This window comes from Nothoprocta perdicaria, unplaced genomic scaffold, assembly GCF_003342845.1.
Source record: "Nothoprocta perdicaria isolate Ctin4 unplaced genomic scaffold, notPer1 scaffold_617, whole genome shotgun sequence".
Classification (NCBI taxonomy): domain Eukaryota; kingdom Metazoa; phylum Chordata; class Aves; order Tinamiformes; family Tinamidae; genus Nothoprocta; species Nothoprocta perdicaria.
The window spans coordinates 13,211-33,858 of record NW_020455885.1 but is presented as its reverse complement, the minus strand read 5'-3'; the positions used below and the strand labels follow the sequence as shown (position 1 = coordinate 33,858).

The 20,648-nt window shown below is 35.9% G+C and overlaps 1 protein-coding gene across 2 annotated transcripts; it reads right to left on the bottom strand.

The window, feature by feature from the left end:
- Positions 1–6,274: 6,274 nt before the first annotated feature.
- CUNH9orf72 (chromosome unknown C9orf72 homolog) lies at positions 6,275–19,853 on the bottom strand. 2 transcript variants are annotated; one of them, XM_026049781.1, is made up of 10 exons: positions 19,372–19,853; positions 16,532–16,591; positions 15,557–15,652; positions 14,865–14,929; positions 12,805–12,877; positions 10,227–10,343; positions 9,267–9,502; positions 8,792–8,849; positions 8,113–8,222; positions 6,275–8,023 (listed from the first exon to the last, which is right to left on the bottom strand). In XM_026049781.1, the coding sequence occupies exons 1-10, from the start codon at positions 19,813–19,815 to the stop codon at positions 7,837–7,839; spliced, it is 1,446 nt and encodes a 481-aa protein (XP_025905566.1). In that variant the 5' UTR covers positions 19,816–19,853; the 3' UTR covers positions 6,275–7,836. The 2 variants fall into 2 exon arrangements, with proteins under 2 accessions (XP_025905566.1, XP_025905567.1); XM_026049782.1 differs by lacking the exon at positions 16,532–16,591.
- Between the last annotated feature and the right edge of the window lie 795 nt (positions 19,854–20,648).

The window sequence follows — 20,648 nt, the reverse complement described above, 5'->3', positions numbered from 1 at the left end:
AAAGGTAATTTTTTTTATATTCGGTATCTTTGCAAGTTTCTGGCAATTCTTTCCCTTTTAGGTTAGTCTCAAATTTTCAAATGTTCATAATTTTTTGAATTGGGGCTTGTTTTCAGAAAGSAGCATTCAATGTTCTAAGTGAAATATGTACTGTACTTAAAGAAACTTGTTATCCTTAAGCTCTCAGTTTTCAGCAGGAGAAAGGTCTTTAAAAAATGGATGGAGGCTGTTTGATGTTCTCTCTGTAGCCTTTCCACAGAGTATGCCAATTGTTTAAGAATTCAAAAGCATAATAGTTGGGCAGTCTATGAGTTTTACTTTTGCAATGGATCATTAAWGCAGATGTCCATGATGCAGACATACATAAGGAAGGTAGATATTTCTTGAGTCTATATGATACATAAATCTTAATTTACAAAGCATAGTAGTATTTGACATGACCTAAATCTCTTTAAAATATCTGATAACATAGACAAATATGTAACATACAACTCAAAAATAAGGGTGGGAASTTTCTAAACTCTAAAAGTCATTTTCTAGCGTTATTTTGCAACTCATCCCTATGAGATATAAACTCTTATCATTCGATATGGCAGAGTCATATATTCAATAACTGTAATAAGAATATTTAGGATATGTTAGTTGACATCAGTTATTATAGCAACTTAGAGTTCATAAAGCAGAGAAGAATAATGGGAAAATATTTATTATATGGCCAAATATGCAATCAAATTTCTTCTGTTGCTTCCCACTTCTCTCTCATACAGGCAGAGCCAAGCAGTGCTTCGAGACTTCATTTTACTGCATCATTTCATCTGCTTCACAAGGAAACCCTGGGACCAGTAGATTGTAAAAAGACTGTATGTATTTTGTCATGGATTTTTCCCTGCCTCTGATCTCTAAGTAACCCTGCTCCTGAAAGTATAGTTATTGCAAATGGAACCTGTTCTGTTTGAATGTAAGATATTAGAAAAAAATCAAACTACTTATGTAACTGCACACATGTTAGGGAGTGGACAGGGAAAAGTGGGAAAATTCTGTAGGCAGAAAATTCAATGTGATGTGATTACAACTCACCAGAGTAGAAATATTTGGCATTTTTATATGGTAGGTGGACACTACTATAGTCACATGTCTTTCTCTTGATTAAATGGAAGATATATATCAAAATCCCTTAGCATTTTTAAAAAAAATCAGAAAACTACTTCTGAATGCAATAATCTTAATGGAAGTGTTTTATTATTCCTGATCCCAAGAGTGGAGTGTAACAACATGGTATTTAGAACTGTWTAGACATCTAAATTAGACCTACCCCATTCACTCCCACACAGTGCTATTTTACAGGAACAAAGTCAGGGCAAGAAAGAATGGGTTACAAACTACATGCATGTAAGTCTTAATTATCCCAAAAGGGAATAAAAGTATCAATATTCTAAATTTGGCACACAGATAATTTAAAATTTACAAAAAGTTCATTAATGAATCTCTACTAATTTCAACACTTTGCTACTAAGTCAAGATTAAAGATATTCTTGAGGGCAGCAATGTTTAGCAAATGTGTTTAAGTATCATATAGTTCTAGCCAAAAAGGTATTCTTGTTTGTAAGACATTTTATTCAGGTTTTCTTCTCATAATATTTCTAAATTCATTGATTGTTGTAGTTATTTCATATTGCTCAGTTTTGGATACCTAAGTACTTTGCTGGAGCCCATGAGTTTGAGATTTCCCTACAGAATTATACAGGTTGATAAGCACAGATGGCATTTATCTAAGTACWGCTTAGCTGATTTTCTCTTTATGCCATGCAAACCTTCAGTTGAATTCCTGTCTCAGAGAACTCAAGAGTTTAGCAAACATAGCAGGACACAACCTTATCCACCCTAGACTGCACTAATTCTTCCTGTGATTTAGGTTAGACAAACATTGAACTGTGTGGAATGTCAGCACATCCCTGGCCATTATGGGAAACATCGATTTCCTTCATCTGCTTCTTTGGGAAGGCACTTCCATTCTAAAGCAGATACACCTATCTGTTTATGCACGCTTTATTATCAAATTGTGACTTTCAGATGAAGATTTATATTGGAAGGGGATGGGGAAACGGAGGTTGTGAAGTTATAAATGCACTTGGGAACCTAGAGAAGGTTAATGTACTGACGGAAGTAAAACATTTATAGGGAAGAGGTGTTCAAGAAATGTCCTACCTAGTTTTGTTGCAAATGTTTTTTTTTTTCAAATTAAAATCTATCTCCGGACATTTGCTGTCTAGAGTTCAGACCTCACCTTCAGTGAGAGACACACAAGAAATCTTGCATTCTTGTAAAAAGAATTTAATGTCCCAAAACTGGGTCTTCTATTAATTGAAGTGATATAACATTAAATATTAAATTTCTAATTTAAGGGAGCATTTTCAAATGAAATTCTGCATTTTTCTATGAAAAGAAAATATATCTAAGCTGCTATTGGTACATGCAACCTTTAAAACTATAACAAGTAAAGAAACAAATAGATATATCCAAGGATGCAATGTTTTTTGTTGGTTTGTTATTTTCTTTTTTGTTTATTTTTTTGTAAAAATTGTGGATCTAGACCATTTCCATGTCTCTCTATCAAGCACTCCGTATTACTATGTGGATAGATATTTCCACTCAAGAACAACCAGTACAAATATTTCGATTCACTTAAAAAACTCTTTTCAAATAAAAAATTGTCTATGTATACACTTGTCTACACTCCTAAATTCTTTCTTCTGCCTCCTAAGCAAATGATTTATTTTCTTCCCTCTGTGCCAGGCTGTTTTTTTGTTTGTTTTAGCACTTCCACAGTCATGCACAGAACCCAAAGCCCGCGTTAGAAGCTCAGTGATCAGCTGAGACCGTGGGGAGCGCCTGCCCCCTTGCACAATCAGGACCATACCTGCAGTTTTCCAAAACTGAGGCCAGTTTCAAAACTGGCATTATAGTATTTCTTTCCCTGATTCAAGCCTGTGCAGGATAACATTAATGTGGTTTCAACTTTGGTCACTCCTTGCAATTCAAGCCCAGACTCAAAATTGCTGTAAATCTCTAAATACTATATGCAATTCAGAATCCAATACACATATCTTTTGGTATTGCAATTCACTGATTTTATAATATATTTCATTACTAATCATCAGGCATCAATAAACACAAACTAAAAAGAGCTTGAAAGGGCTCTTTTCCTTAGAAATGCTTGATACTGAAGAATTTTCGTAGTTGCTTTATTTAGTTYCAACTGAAGTCACTGCCCACTGGTCTTGTAAGGATTATATCCTTTTCTTATCATTCATTTCTGAACTTTAATTAAAGTTCTCTAGTTCTGGAGACACAACACAGTTGTAGCATAACCAGATGGAATAAGCTATCCAACAAAACCTGAGTGCAAAAAATTATGCAATATGTACTGTAGCCCAGCACAATATATAATATCAATATTGTATTTACATGAATAATTTACACCAATATCAATGTTGAAGAGAGGATAAAGTATATCTTGATAATCAGGCTCTGATTAAGCATCAGAGGTAGTAGCATATTTCTAATATTGGAGGTCTGTATTTTATAGATATTTCCTTTTTTTCTGTAAACCTGGAAATTAAAATAYCTTTAATAACTTTTGGCAGGAGAGAATGGAGTAGAGAATGGAGCACTGGCAAATTATGTTGACATATCATACTCCTGGCTTAGGGATAAAAACAGTATTAAGATACTGCTTTTGCTCCATGAGAAAATTGACATTGCTATATAGTGTACATACAAGGCTAGAGGAATCATTCTCATGTCTTAACACAGACGTTCTAGATAAATCGTATCAAAATAGTGGATGCTTCTCTGTGCTGGCTTTAAAGGTTAATAAAGACCATGAACCACAATCACAAACACTGTGCTGCTATATATGCTCTAAAACATTACACTGAAATACAAATGAAAGTAATAAATTTGTTTATTCTTTAATCTACAAGTAATTGAACACTGAGGAAAAGTATTCACTTACTACTGGATTCTACATTTCTATTTTGTGACATAAGGGAATCAAACTTCTTAAAAAGTTCCCTTTTCAAGCATTCAAGAGACCTGATTTTTTAATGAAAAAATCAATGAATACATTGATTGAGGTTGAGGATGAACACAATGACTGAGGTTGGAAGGGACCTCTAGAGAACATCCAGTCCAACCCTCTGCTCAAGCAGGGACACCCAGCGCGCAGGGCAACCGATTGCATCCAGGAGAGTTTTGAAGACCTCCAGAGAAGGAGACTCCACAGCCTCCCTGGGCAGCCTGTGCCAGKGCTCTGTCACCCTCACTGGAAAGTTCTTCTTCACATGGAGATGGAACTTATGTGTTTCAGCTTACACCCATTGCCCCTTGTCCCATCACYGGCCACCAGKGAGARAAGTTGGGCCCCTTCCTCCCTACATTCTCCCCTCAGGTGAGAAGGGAGAATACATGTGAATCAGATCCCCTCTGAGCCTTCTCTTCTCCAGGGAGAGAACAGGCCCAACTCACTCAGTCTCTCCTTCTACGACAGATGCTCCACTCCCTTCATCATCTTCCTTGCCCTCTGCTGGATCCTCTCTAGAAGCTCCATGTCCCTCTTGTCCTGATGAGCCCAGAACTGCATCCAATGTTCCAGGTGCRGCCTCACCAGAGCTGAGTAGAGGAGCAGGATCCCCTCCCTGACCTGCTGGCAACACTCCTCCTGATGCAGCCAGGATCCCATTGGCCTTCTTGGCCACGAGGGCACACTGCTSACTCAYGGTTAACTTRGTGTCARCCAGGACTCCCAGGTCCCTCTCCGTGGAGCTGCTTTCCAGCAAGTCAACCCCTAGTCTGTACTGGTGCCTGGGGTTATTCCTCCTCAGGTGCAGGACCCTGCACTTGTACCTCATGCAGTTCCTCTCTGCCCAATTCTCCAGCCTGTCCAGGTCCCTCTGGATGGCAGCACAGCCCTCTGAAGCGCTGGCCACTCCACCCAGCTTGGTGTCGTCCGCAAACTTGCTCACGGTGCCCTCTGAACCCTCGCCCAAGTCATTGATGAACAAGTTGAACAGCACTAGGCCCAGTACTGACYCCTGGGGGACACCACTGGCCACAGGCCTCCAACWGGACTCRGCCCCATTTATCACCACCCTCCGAGCTCTGCGATCCTGCCAATTCTCAGTCCACTTCACTCTTATCTAATGCCCACTCCCTGAGCTTCCTCTTGAGGTTGTTATGGGAGACMGTGTCAAAAGCCTTGCTGAGTCAAGGTAGACAACATCCACGGCTCTCCCCTCGTTCATCCACCCTGTCATCCCAACATAGAATGCTATCAGGTTCCTCAGACACGACTTCCCCTTGGTTTCCTCTCCATGCTGACCACTCCTGATCACCTTGTTTTCTTTGACATGCCTAGAGATGCCGTGTAGGATGAGCTGCTCCATCACCTTTCCAGGGACAGAGGTGAGGCTGACCAGCCTGTAGTTTCCCAGCTCCTCCTTCTCACTCTTTTTGAAGACCGTAGTGATGTTTGTTTCTTAAAGTCGTCCGGCACCTCCGCTGCTCTCCATGAGCTCTCAAAGAAGATGTAGAGTGGCTGAGCAAGAACACCCGCCAGTTCCCTCAGCACTCTTGGGTGCATCCCTTCCAGGCCCATGGATTTATGGGTGGCCAGTGTGCCTAAGCRAACCCTAACCCAATCCTCCTCGACCAGCGGAAGGTCTTCCTCTCGCCCGTTTATCTCTCTCTCACCTGAGCTCTGTAGTTCTTGGGGACTAGTCTTAGCAGTACAGACAGACGCAGAGACATTTGGTAACTCTGCCTTCTCTGCATGCTCTGTTGCCAAAGCACCCTCCCCATTCAGCAGTGGACCAGCGCTTTCCCTAGTCTTTTCTCCTCTGGTGATTTATTTGCAGAAGCCCTTCCTGTTGTTTCTGACATCTCTTTCTACTTCTAATTMCAAACAGGCCTTCGCCTTCTTCATCGCATCTCTGCATTCCTTGACTATACTTCTTTATTGCTTCCATCTTTGAAGAAAACATTTCTTACTTTTAAAGAGAATTAATTTTGTTCTTTGTGTCAAAGGATAAAKGCTTACACAATTCAGATACTGAAAATCAATTCCTGGAAGATTTGCAGCAGAAACTGAAGGCAATAATTCTGTATGAGTTTTATTAGAATACTTTCATTTCCTGAACAAGACTTTGAACAGGGCATGTAGATGCATTTAATAACTTACTTTACAATACATTCTGCACTGATAGAAGTGTAACAAAAGTATTAATTGAACTTTCCAAGWTTTAGTCAAAAAGTGAGAGCACATTCAATAAATTAGAGCTTTACAGTTAACAGTGTCAATTTTGTTTCCAATGGTTATCAAGCTAAAGGGATTAATTCCAGCACCACATTTACATCTATTTAGATTTTAACACTATTTCTATGCACTATTTCAAGTGTTTCTTACAATTTTTCCCCAGTCCTAGGCTGTGATCCTAGTAAAGGTTATGAATCAGGCATGTAGTTTAATTATAAACTGAATAAAGTGCATAACGAAAGAAAAATAGTAGCAAGATAAACGGGATCTCAGAACAAGTGACTTATGTCAGCATCATTCTGACAAGTTCTCATTCAGATTCCTGTCTTCATCCAAAAATAAGAGAAATTCACCATCATGAAACAYAGACATGTCACCAGTTTCAGTAGAGCACACATTAACCATGAGCCAAAGTATCAAAAGAAAAAAAACACACCTCATATTAAAAAGTCTATGGCCTACAAATAGAATACCTTTTGCACTCCCTTAAACTTTCAAGTAAAGCAAAGCTGGAGATGACGGAGTTTCATTAAAACTCACTTCATAAAATGTTAATCTCTTAAATTCACAGTCTTAAATTGAATCATGAATTAAAGATAACTCTTATTAAAGGCGAAGACATATTTCATCTTCTTGTTTGGATATCATCTTGGCGCTCTGTGGGAAGGGTTTAAGGTGTTACCTTAGCCTGTATACAAACTTACAACGGATAAAACAATAGTTAATAGGCAAAGGCTAACAACAGAAGCTGAGAAACATCATTTTTCTGCAGTTCGAAAGAGCTCAGTAATGCTGGATTAGTAAACATTTAATTGCAGGATTGGCAAAAAATCTGTGGGAGAACATCCTGGTTGGCAATGAAATGAACAAAGCATCTTAAATAAGGTCCTAGTTCCCTTGTGCAGACTGCTGCAATTTACATTGTTAACAATCAATACTTCCCACACAAGTTTAGTATCATCTTGTAATTAAAAAAAAAAGTAAATGCTCTAAATGAATGAACCATTAGTGTTAAAAAGGGAGATCAAGCATGTTTCAGATTTGTACCATTTGTACCATAAGAACATTTCTTAAAATTTGACACCTTTGGAGAGATCATGCTGCAACCCTTAGAGCAGCTAGGTACATCACTTTCTGTGGAAACACTACAGATATTGACAGCATGACAGGGGGAAACTAGCACACATCTGAAGAAATTCAGTGGAGAAATAAAATAAAACAGCATTCAAACCAAAGCACATCTGCATTTTCCTGTTGAGACCATGCCACAAAAGAACTCCTTCTGGTATTTTACTGTTAAAAAATGGTACACAGAAGAAAAGGGTTGATTAAAACCATGCTCTTCTAGGTAAGTTGATATTGCGTCTGATAGCATTCCTTCCTGCTTCTTAAATATGGTAAATTCCTTTGTTACTACTGATTCATTATAAATCAGATCACTGATTGCCAGATATGTGGCATTCACATTGATTTCTTTTACTGGCATGCAAGATTGCAATATCACACATCAACAGTGGCGAATTTTAAAATGTCATCAGCATATCACGTTCTTGTACACTTGTGTAGAATGGTCTTCCAAAGATGAAGGAATGTAGACCTGGTTTAATCTTCTCAGCTAAAGCCATTATTATGTTAAGATCGCCCTCTGCTGTTAGGTCAAGGTCTATCTTTAAGCTACGAAGAGACTTAAAAGGCTTTTTTCCTTTTTGCCTGCAAGACAGAAAGAATTTTTGAAACCTGGATTACATTGAAAAGAACATAATTTCCTAGAGTGTATTTTCTATTATCTATTGACTTACGTGTCATCCTCTATGTATTTTATTAAAGTTAAGGCTTTTCTGTGAAGGACTAGCAGAAACTGTGCAAGAAAAGTACTCCGCAGAGACAAGCCTGGCTTCAGGTGAAAGATCTGTTAAAAAGTACAGMAAAAAATTAGTTGGATACAGAAATTCAAGGATAAATATATAGACGCACTGTACAAATGTGACAAACAAGTTCCTAATATGCAAAACAAACATAATAACATTGGATTCGTACATACACATTCGTACTTCTCTAGCTGTTCAATACAGTATGTTAAATTGTTTCACAATTCTATTGACGATTGAGTTCTGTTTTCCTTTTTAAAATTATTTGAAATGACCATCAGGTATCTTTTCCAATGTTGTAATTCCAGACACTGTGGCACAGTAATAGAAAAATGTGCACTGTTTTTCGTAGATAATAAGACTGTCACTATTATCCCAAATTTCAAATTAAGTTTAAATATTTTCAAAGATCATCTCCGTTACCAACCAGACATTTCTAATGCTCATAGCTAGAAGTTTTCTCTCTTGCTGTGCAGAAAACARTCAGAGCATCAGTATAAAAAATAGCTATCCGATAAGAAAATACCTATTTGCGTCAAATTATTTATTGTTAGAGCCCAAAGTTAAAAGGTCTTTAACACTTGAACTTCCTGAAAATGCAACCATTTACCTGATCCAGGAAGGCTTTCACTAAGGTATCTCTATGCAGGATGTCTTGAAAGACATTTCTATAGTAATGAAAGCAAACAAACATGTGAGATAATGCCAAGAGACACTAAACACTTCTGTACACGAACAGCATTACTACTTATGATCCGGCAGAAGTTGTGAATTTCAGTGAATTATAATCCTGCTATTTTTAAAGGTAATAAAGAACTTCTATGTCTATTTTTTTTCATGCAAAATGAACCAAAACCAGAGAAGCCATTAGGCCCTGTCAAATACACTTTGTATTGCATGAATTTCAGTAACATTTAAATCGGTAAGACTACTGACTGGACCAGGAAAATCCAAAAGATGAAGAACAAGTACCACAGTTCAAGTAGCTTCTTACAACCCCCAATCCTGTAATTTATTGGAAAGCTTTACACTACTATTCTCTCAACTTAAACCAAGTAACTTTTGAGAGCTGTGAGCACACATACAAATCCGGTGTGAAACTCTCATCTGTGTGGATAATAGGATCCTGAGACATTTCTTCATCTGAATTAGCTCTCCAAAATGCTGACAACTCAGATCTCATATAGCGTCGCTGGTTATAGATGTGTTCATGACAAGGTGGCATCTGCTTCACTGTATTGACATCTACATCTATATGTGTAGTGGGATATGGAGCATACATTACTTGACGGAAGGGCAATACAAAGCTTCCTGTTGCATCCTGTTACAGTGAAAAAAAATTACTCACTCTTTTGAAAAAGCAAAGCTACAGTGAAATCAAACAACATTAAAACATCACTCCTATAGTTTAAATGACATTTGTTTAGACATATTTCATTTGAGAAAACTGGTGACAGTAAGCCCAGTAAAATGTCCTATAATAATGGATGATTCTCTTAAGCTAATGATGAGAAAACAAGTATTGAGTTAATTTGAATTTTTCATTTTATTATTACATGATCCACTTCTTGATTCCATTAAGAATTCAGCACTACATTTATCTGACATTTCTATACACTGATGCGACCAACTTGTCAAAGCAAGGAGCATTACTTACCTATATATCTGCACTCATTGTTACAGTCCTTTTAAAACATTTGTAAACTGTAGGACTGTTCTTTTTTTTTGTTTTGCTATAATACAAACTCAGTGGCCTTTGGAAACCAACCTTGTTCCAAGTAGGAAAAAGAATTATTACTGAACCTCAGATTATAAGAACAACCAGGAAGAAGAAACACAAGCCTCATAGGAAAGATAAGCTTGTAATTTTAACATACAGAGAGTGATAGGTATACCTATAGCATTAGGAAACAATGAACAAAAGACAATAAATCCCTGTGGGCAAGAATATATTCATGTCACATACCAGAACGCGCACACACACACACACAAATTGAATATAATTCTTAAGCCACCGTAGAATAAAATTTGCCTAATGGACTTACTTTGAGTAATCCTTGAACAAAAAGTCCTGACTCATACTTGAAAGATGATTCATTTCTACAGAGTCTGGAACATTTACGTTCTGACGGTGTAAGAAACAGACACAATGTTCTCACAATCTGCATTTTAAAAACAGTTTTGAAAAGACAGGAAAATTTAAAGACCAAGTTGATCCTGAGAAACATTTTTTGACTTGAATGTACTGCACATTTCAAATGCTACATGATAAAATTTCATCCCAATTTCCCATTAAATGAGTAAAACTCCACATCTTTTGCCAAAGGTATCTTAGCCAACTGCATATGACAAATCACTTCTGCCTTCCGTTAGGTGTTCTTATAACTTAAAAATGAGTTACTATGATGACTTTTCTGGCTTATTTAGGCCTGTTATTTTATTTGCTGCATATTGAAACACTAGCTGTTATCTCCAATAGGCAAAGTTATTTTTTTAAGCATCAGTGCTTATTATGTTTTCTCAATGTTATTTCTTTCAGATCTCTATCAAAAGTAAAAAAAAGTTTTTCATTATCCTTTTGTATACACATATCCTGCAACAGCTAAAAGTAATCTTCAAATATTAACATATATTCCATGGTATTAACTACAGTCTTAAAACTGTAATTTCTTATTTGTCTGTGTCTGGGGAGGCTCTGTCCTTGCTCAGTATCTTTAACATCACCAATGTCATCCTACTTTCTGACAGAATCTATTTCCCACTTTGCAACAGGTAATTTTATCATAAAGAAAGCTGGATAAAGCATTTTCTTTAGAACCGATGTACCCTGACAAAATGAGCACAAGAGCACAGTAATGTTAAGGACTTATATAGAATTATACCTATATCATGGTATATTTAACATCTATTGATTTATATCAAATATCAATATATGTTTTGCCCTGGATATATCTTGAAACTCACATTCTTCCAGACTTTTTATTTTTCTCTAAAGTATCTAGCTTATCAAAATATTTTTTTAAAACAGTCCTGACTATTTAAATTATATCTTATATCCCTGGAACAATACTTATTAATTGTGGTTAGCAGATTTCAGCTAAAAATTGATCATTTTCTTTTCTCCAGTTACCTAGCTCATGAATAGAATGTCAGTTGTCACTATGCACTTGATAAGAGGTGGTTTATCATCACTCTGAATACACACAAAACAACCTCCGTCTTTCACATTTTTTAACAACATGAAGTGCTTATTTCAAAACAGGCTTACTCAAGAAGCACTTTTTTTTGTAAACCTACTTTTTAAAAAAGGAATACATTGCAGAGTAGCTACTATATACAGCTACTTAACAAATGTATTATCTATTCAATAGGCCTAGTATTTTTATGTTGAAGCAATATACACATATACATTCATACGTGTATCAAAAAAAATTAAAATCAGAAGTCCTTGTAAGTGGAGAAACTCATTCTTACAAAATATATTAGAAGTGAGTGATCAGTACACCATAATTTAAGAACTTGATCAGACGGAAAACCCCAATACAGAAAAATATTTTCTGTCAGTAAATGAATTTATCTGACCATACTGCTTCTTCACATGTATACTCCAGGATCCATGTCATAGTCTAATAGCACGAAGATATGGCTACTACACTGCAGAGACCAATATTCTGAGTAGTACCAGAGTACCATTACATTTAATGAGTACCGTTACTGTACTCATGTACCGTTACTGAGTAACGGTACTCATTAAATGTAATGGCATCTGACACTTGAAGGTTCTGGGATAGTATATTTTTATAAAGTCCTTTCCATTCCCACCTGCAGGGATATTCTAAATCACACAGGCTTTAATATTAGCAGATTAAAGAGTGAAAGRAGAGAGGCAATTTATTTAGAGAGTTTCATTTACTTTTTAAAAAATTAAAAAACATAATTTGTTTCTGCCTATTTTGATTCAAGATTAATTTTAGTGAATTTATTTGAAGAGATGGAATGATAGTCTAATTAAGTCAAAGGGAAATCCTCCTGGGTGAAAAGATATTCTACTATATGACATAAATAATATTTAAGAAACATTTCAATGAAGTGCAAACACAGATATATATCTTCCAAAAATTATTTTCAATTTGAAATCAGCACTTATATGTAATCAGAAAGCTGTGTATACAATTTGATTTGGAAAATTCTGAATAAAAATCTTCCTTTTTCTTTTAAAGAGTTTGTAAATTTAAAAAAAGCATCAAAATGATCCATAGTACAAATATTAAAAAAGATAATGAACACTTAACTAGAACCAAGATGAAATTAACAGATTTATAAGTGAGTTTAAAAAAGCTTAATAAAATGGGAAAAAAATCTCCAAAAAAATCTCCATCTCATTCACTATTTATGTACAGTATGAATAAAATTACATTGTCTTGATAAAAGTTACCAGAAAACAATTAATAAGCCACTTTTCAAGCAGAATTAGTAACTTTTAGAGCAATCAACTGAAGATAGACAACTAGATGATATTCCCTCTTTCTTCAACCTCAAGTACATCTACAGAAAACTCTTGCTGTGAATGACTAACACTCTTAATAATGAACATTCAAGTTGGTTTGTTCAAAAGTGCCTTACCTTATTCACTTTTTCTGCACTGCTACCAACAACTACGGAACAACCACAGGTCTGAAGATGCGAACTTATTGCACTTCAAATAAAAACAAAATAGGTTAATACATTTATAAATACTTTTAAAATATAATCATCATCATGATTCCACAGAATTAAGTCCCCAGTATAATTTTGGGTATAACTTTGTGATTTTAGCAATACCTACAGTTTTACTCTGATTGATAGAAAAACTGGCAGACAAAATCTCCAAATATCACTTACAGTGCTAACCCAACCTCTCTACTGCTACGTAGCTGTATTACACCATCGCTAGAAAGTTTTTCGTCTAAAATAGCAGAAAGACATCAATAATGAAAGGTTTGAAAGAATTTTGAAAGATGACTTATTTGATGTTCCTAATTTTCTAAAACTTCACGTCAGATGGCAGTTTTGGGACACTTGGTAGATGGACTGTCCTGCTCCTGTTAACTGCATGAGCAAGAACACTTCACAGGTGTGAGCTCCTCGATACACAATGGTACACTAGGGATTAGAGAGTGTTGTCTTGTGACAACAGCACTGCTCTGATTTAGTTACTCCTTAGCTTGGCAGCTGCTACAAGTATACCTGCACTAATCCTGACAACTGCTAACCTGTTCTTAACAGACTCCTGTTCATGATTTGTCATCACTCTTCTTGACTTTCTCAAACAAACACCTACCCCCTGGTTTCAAAAGTCTGGCCATCTTTGTAATTTGAAAGCTTTTTCTAACATCTATGAATAAATATTAGAATTGAGGGACTGTTTGTATTGTGTTCAACCAGTTCTAATAAACACCTCTAAAATTATTAGCATTATAATAGCTATGCTGAGACTCTCCTACATTTGAAAATCCTACAGGTGCACTTTATACTGGGTCTACTACTACTTATCTTATGAAATATTTTAAAAATAGATTCAAGGTGTGCAGATGAATTTCTTACTTAGTGCAATGCAATTTTTGGTCAGTGAAATATAGATATCCATACTAACACCATATTAGATTGAGAGCTGAATCCAGTAGAGTTGATAAGCTCTGCTACCCTCTCAAAGGCAGCTTTAAGTAGAGCATCACATGAAGCTTAACTGAACCTATATCCTTGATGATGCAGAGTTTATCAGATCATTCATCAGATCAGTTATGTTACTTCTGTTCATTAATCCTGCCACTGATTGTCTAATAGCTGTATAAAACTGTAAGACCTTGCTACTATTTGCAGTAATTTTAAAAAAGTTATAAAATCAGGAAAAGGGGGTACACAATAAATCACATAACATGGAAATACACTCCAGAACATTGTAGATATACAACTAAAACATATGCCGTGATCTTCTTTTCGAGAAATACTGTGCAACACTACACATCTGCAGTGCTGCTTATTTGGATGTTGTCAGCATCATGTCAGAGTGAAAAGTATGTTTCAAACAGGTTCAAAAAGGGTGTTTGGACCCTTTGGAAATTTTATCTGTATAAGAGACATAGGATCAAGGCAGTCATTATCTGCTTCTGACAGAAGAGTATTTTATCGTCACAGAACCAGTGACTCTARTTGCTTACAATAATCCATCTGACAATATTTGTCACGTTATTTTATAAAGAGTGCTAGCATTAGAAGATTAAAAACACACACAGAACCAAGTTCTCTATAAAACTATATACTATGTAAGTGTGAATAATTTGTGAATTTAACACATGAATTTGTGCAGTACTGAAAAAACATATGACACTGTACAAACAGATTAAAGAATCTTTGAAGCTAAGCAGTAAAGAAATTAATGCAGTCGTAGGGGACATATTCTAAAAGATAACAGATGATCTATCAAAATCCATGAAATACAATTCCCACGGGAGACTGATTCTCTGAGGTGCAAATATTTCTGTTTTTACATTAAAAATACAAAAAAAAAAAAGTCAAATACATGTCTTTTTCCACTCATATAAAAAATCTATCACACTCACATGCATACATATTTATACATATATAAATACACACAAAAGTCTATGTCATTTTACTGCATCATATATCAAAAATGCATTTCATACTTGAGGAGAAAGCCTTCATGACAACTATCCCCGATGTCATCGTCATTTAGCACTGTATCACTTATCTAAAATGCAAATAAACATAAACAAAGGTTAGACAGTATATGGACAATTTTAAATAACTCATCTTTGTTTTGAACACAAGTGCTACCTGTTTAGGAACTGCTCTGTTTAGGATCTGCTTAAAGTAAGTTTTAACACTGCCAGAAAACCAAAAGGTTAAAAAGGCCTTGGACTTCAGCCAAACGATACTTAGAAAATCAGAAAAGTCACTGATCATTAAATTTGTTTCTCCATCTTGACAGTCAGGTTTGCATACAATATGTTTTTCTAATGCCTTCTCCAGAATAACTTAAATTGGTTCAAGTCAAAWCAGTTCCATTTTTTTGATGAGAATAATAAACTACACTGAATTAGGTATCAACTTTAAATCSAGTTACCTCTTTACGTTTTTTGTTTTGTGTGAACATCCTCTCTTTTATTGTTTTAAAAATGGTATCACTGGTAGCTAATTTGGTAAGTGCTGAGCAAAATTTCACTGCCAGTGCAGTGATATTTAGAAAACTATACTTCCTTATGCGAAACCATCCCAAACATCATTAAGCAGAGTATAATTTTTTCTTGTTGTTGAAGACAGCATCAAATGAGAATGGCACTTTATTACTCAGATTGCAATAAGTTTAAGGACTTACATCTATTTCTTCTGAAACACTGTGTGATTTCATAGAAGAAAGGAGTTCCATTACAGGAATAACTTCTCCTGTCAGCATCGGAATGATGCTGTGGCCCTGTGGAATAAATAAAATATATTGAAGTTAAGGTATGCAGTACAGGGAGTTGCCAGGAAGAAACTCAGGCAAAACTTCTGAAGTTTCTATTGTTTGCAAGTGTGGTATATGAGTTAACTGATACACAAACTTCAACACCAATTTAAATTGGAAACACCTGATTCTCTTTTTTAACCATACTTTTAAAATGCGTTCCCAGCCTCCTAGGTTGATTCACCAGATCAGTTTGATTGGCCTACTCAGGAAATATTTGTAATGATACAACTTGTTCATACTATATTACATGCAAGTACTGTTAAGTGTTACTGATGCAAACTACAATACTTTAATAATGACAGGACAACAGTACCAGGTTTATTAGTTATTAACATGGTACATTATTTCTCTTGTTTCACATACACAAAAATGCCCCATTTTCATAGGTACCCTTTCAGAAACCAAATTCTCTTCACGTTCTCACACATTAAATGTACAACCACATTCTAACATGACAGACTCCACACATCTCTGTAATCTGAAAAGGTAATGACCTATTGAAAAACTACCCTTGTCCGGAGGAGAGCATAAATCTACGGAAACTATTATGGAAGCTACTACCTTTAAGGAAACGGAAGTACAGATAAAAAACTTCTCTCTTCTGAGCTATAACATTCTTCACAGACTTCCCTTTTACACATAAATGGATGGAATGTACTTGTTTGTTCAAGGCTCCCATCATCCTATCTTCAGTAGTTTGCCTCGTGTATGGCAGGTCATCAGCCAGTTCAAAGTATCTTCCTGGATCCCAGAAATGAGAAGTGGCACCAAGTTCTACAGTTACAAGATTCAGTCAATACACTTTGTGATGTTGGGCCATATTCATCAACCAGACTCTCTTACCTGATCCTCCATTCTCTCTGTGCCTTCCAAGACAATCTTCTGGAAATGTTCTTGCCTCTCCTGAGCAAGAAAGCAGTTAAATATAAAAACTCTGGTATTTCTCTATACATGTATGCACACAACAGCCAAATGGTAAAATTTCTTCCCTGCAGAGACATGCTTCTTAGATCCAAATTCTGATGTTCAAGTCCTTTTCTTTTACAGAGTTGACATTGGGAGGAATGAAGTCATTTTAAAGTGATCAGTGCTTCCTGCTCCGCACCAAAGCTCTTACACATTGCAGGAGTAGCAGGAGAGAATGATGACAATAACAACAGATTAATAGTCCTTTTGTTACAGACCAAGAAAATGACAAACCATCAAAAGATTATCATTCTGAATTCCACTTTATATACTTTTATTTTCAAATGAATGACATACACAGTGATGACTACCAAAGAAAGACGAACAAATGAGATCTCTAAGATACGGAAAATATTGGTTTGGAGTCGGGAGGAAAGACAGGGTAATTCTCCCGTCTTGAGACACTGACAGACATTGACAAAACTTCAAAACATGCCTTCTGTTTTAAAATCAAGTACAGGTGACACAAAACCTAAAAGTATATAAAACATGGCTGTATAAGAGATTGGACTAGGCTCTCTGAACAGATTCACCAGCAGCTCAGTAGCAAACAGGATTGAAAATGTAACTCAGCGATACCTAGTTATTATTCACAATGAGAGTCTAACTCACTCGATTAATCATTATGACATCAAAAAAAAAAAAAAAAAAAAAAAAAAAAAAAAAAACAAAAAAAACCAATGCCACAACAACTAAAGATAGCTTTGCTAAACACTAAGAAGTTACTGCATTTCTCCTGTCACTGGTCTCATGAAGTACTCAAAGTTCATCTATATCAAGCGGGTAAAGAGTTTACTTAATCTCTTTGAAGCAGATGAATAAAGGGCAGCCTACAGCAAATTGCCCTCAAATGGCACATGTCTAACAATCTGAAAGGCCACACAGCTACAATGAAGATTCCTTAAGGTCACTTCTATTGTGARGCTTCTTAGATAACGAAGATCCTTTGCTCTGAAAGACTTCATGTAAATACTGTAATACCACTAGCCCTGTCCATCCCTAAATAAATCTCATGAGAACTGATAATCACAGCAACCATTATAAATGCCACAACAGATGGCATTTATGGAACAGATGTTCCTCTGACATTTTAATTCAATATTATTTGTTGTGATATAGACATGCTTGATGAATCCTCATAAATTGGAAACTAATATTTCTGCCTGTCTTCATACACTACTCATGGCTAAAATAGAATCTAAATGTTTAACATGAAGTAAGGTTGAGGCTCTGATTTCTCTGGTCTCTTCATCATCAAAAAAAGCTAAAAACACTTCTGGCCTTCCTCAAAAATCCAACAATAAGTAAAATAATTTTATTCTCTAGGCTAACCAAGCTGGACTATCCACTTAAGGAATACATGAAAGAGAATGAAGAACTTAGGACTAATTCCAGAGAATATCTTCAGAAATCATGTTCCATCACTATCAATTCAAAAACTGCCAGGCCATTTCTACAGGAGAAAATGATGAATGTGGATCCAGATTCAAAAACAGAGAAGACAAGCTGTAGTTAACAACAACGCACAGTGCTTTATTTGAACTTTGCTATTCCACGGTGAAAGTCTGTAGAGAGAGACCTAAATGACTTGGAAAAATATGTAAGAGCATGAGTATTTCTTTATGTCAAAAGCACTAACGTGTAGGGAACAACTGACTTTTAGAAGACTAGGTTAGCAAGACACATTTATGTTTTTACCTTACTGAAAATGAAAGTTCTGTCTTTCCTTTAAAAAAAACAGAATTAACAAGAGTGGATGTAAAAAGAGACATAGCCAAATCATACAGCAAGAAAATGTTCTGTTAGTGTAACAAAAATTACAACTTTAAATTTAACAGTAAATTATTACTTTTGGAACCTTATTCAGAGTAATTAAAAATGAAGTCAGTAGAAGCCTCAAAACAGAACAGGAAGTTCATCAAGCTATCATACATCCCCACAGACATTACCACTGACATGCAAAATACAACTTTTAGACAATTTCCCAGCAATTTTTTCATTTTTAGTATTAGAAAATCATATATCTCTAACGAAACACATAATTTCCATTTAATCATGAAAAATGCACAATGAACSCAAAAGTGCAATTTTTCAAAAATAATTTCATAAAGTTTCTTTTTCAGAATTCAGAAGCAGTAATAATATTCGAACTAAAGCTGATTTGTCTTAGTGATTGACCCACAGTTTAATCCTTTGGCAAGTTCTCTTGCAAAAACTGCTTTCTAATAGTCTTTTTGGGGAAATGATACAGTGACTACTGTATATATAGCAGTAACTTGAATTCATTCCAACAGTTCCTTTTTTTTTGGACATCAAGAGTGAAAACAATTATCTGAAACACTGTAATTTTACAATTCCACCTAATACAAATCCTTTACTTAGCATATCTTATAATAGCAATTTTTATCAGATTCAGGGAGATGAAAGATACTGCACAAGACACCTGTTCTAACCAGATGAATTGGCACATGCTCATATAATCCTCTATATAACAATAAATCAYATGACTAAAAACCCAGCTTTCAATTTGTTGACATATGGACTTTTCACCTTCAAAACCTAATAAGTCTAGAAATATCATTTTCCTTGAGTTTCTGTGTATAATTATGATACAATCAGGATCATACTTTGCTACCGCTCAAAAGAATTCAGGCAATTGTAGCTGTGAACTACAACTGTAGCAACGAAACAGCTTTTAGTAATGAAAGCAAACCTACCTTGTGCATCCATATTCTTCCTTTCCTTATAATATGTGTTAACCTGTCCACACACACCCTGTGAAGAGGCAGGTAGAAGCCAAGTTCACTTTGTGGCAGTATAATGGACAGTCCGTAGGTGCTTCTGTCTCCATTCCAGTTTCCATCGAAGATTAATGACACAATGATCACTCTTTTCTCTGCCAAAACGAAAAACTTCACGTCTATCGCACCGCTTTCCGCATTCCGAAGTATCTCTCCGTTCAGTGTATGATTTGCAAGAAAAGTTATTTCACCATCGCTGAGAAGAACCTGTTTGGTCTTCGGGGCCCAGATGTGTCGCACTCTGGGACCAAGAATATTGTCCCAGTAAGCAAAAGTGGCAGCCAACAAAGGCGACTCTCCATTCAAAGAGATCTCTGTTTTGGCAACTGCAGGAGAGGGTGGTGGACAAAGAGCTGACATACCTTTTTCTTCTCTATCATACCATTAAAATGCATTCATTGCCTAAAAATCAAAGTTTTAGCAGAAAAAAAAAATTAGGAAAGCATGCATTATTTCCTCATTCCTCTGCTTTCAAATAAGACTTCAAGACATCCACAGCTCTCGCTTCCACTATTAGGATTCCACCTAGCCTTCATGCAAGAAGCAAGTTATATGCATACTTTCTACATAACAAAGTGGTATGACTCACAACTTTTAGTCATTCACTGAGATATACTTGCTGCAGAAAGTTTATGATGATGAACCTGCGCAACATTCAACTAGTGTTAAAAAAAGGCACAAAAGATGCATTTCCTTTACTTTAAAGTAAAGCAGATACATGCCCTGGCATTAGGTAACAGGAAGTTTCATCTTGACAACAGAAAAGGCAAGTTGGTCACAGCAGCAGCCGCAGGACCCAGATATACTACATCAAGAACCCACACATGTGACATCAAGAGTTATTCCAAAAATCTCAACCCAGRAAGGACAAATACAAAACTTAAATACATTAATCTTAGGTGAACTTGGAGAGATTAAACCTCTTTGCTTCTTTTTAAACAGTGTGCACCTAGTGTACCCAAGAAAGGGTACAGAAAAAAAGAGAAAAAACTGCTGTTTTTTTACATCAGGCCTTTTGTGTGTGTGTGTTTATATTTTTTCCTTTTTTTTTTTTTCTTTTTTTTTTTGGTTCATACACTTACGGGTTTTAAGGTCCCAACTAAAATTGTCCAACTGTTTTTCCTCAGGGCAGAAATGCATCTCCTCTGTTTGCTTCCTTTTCTAGGCCTCACTTAACAGCGTTATGCCATTTT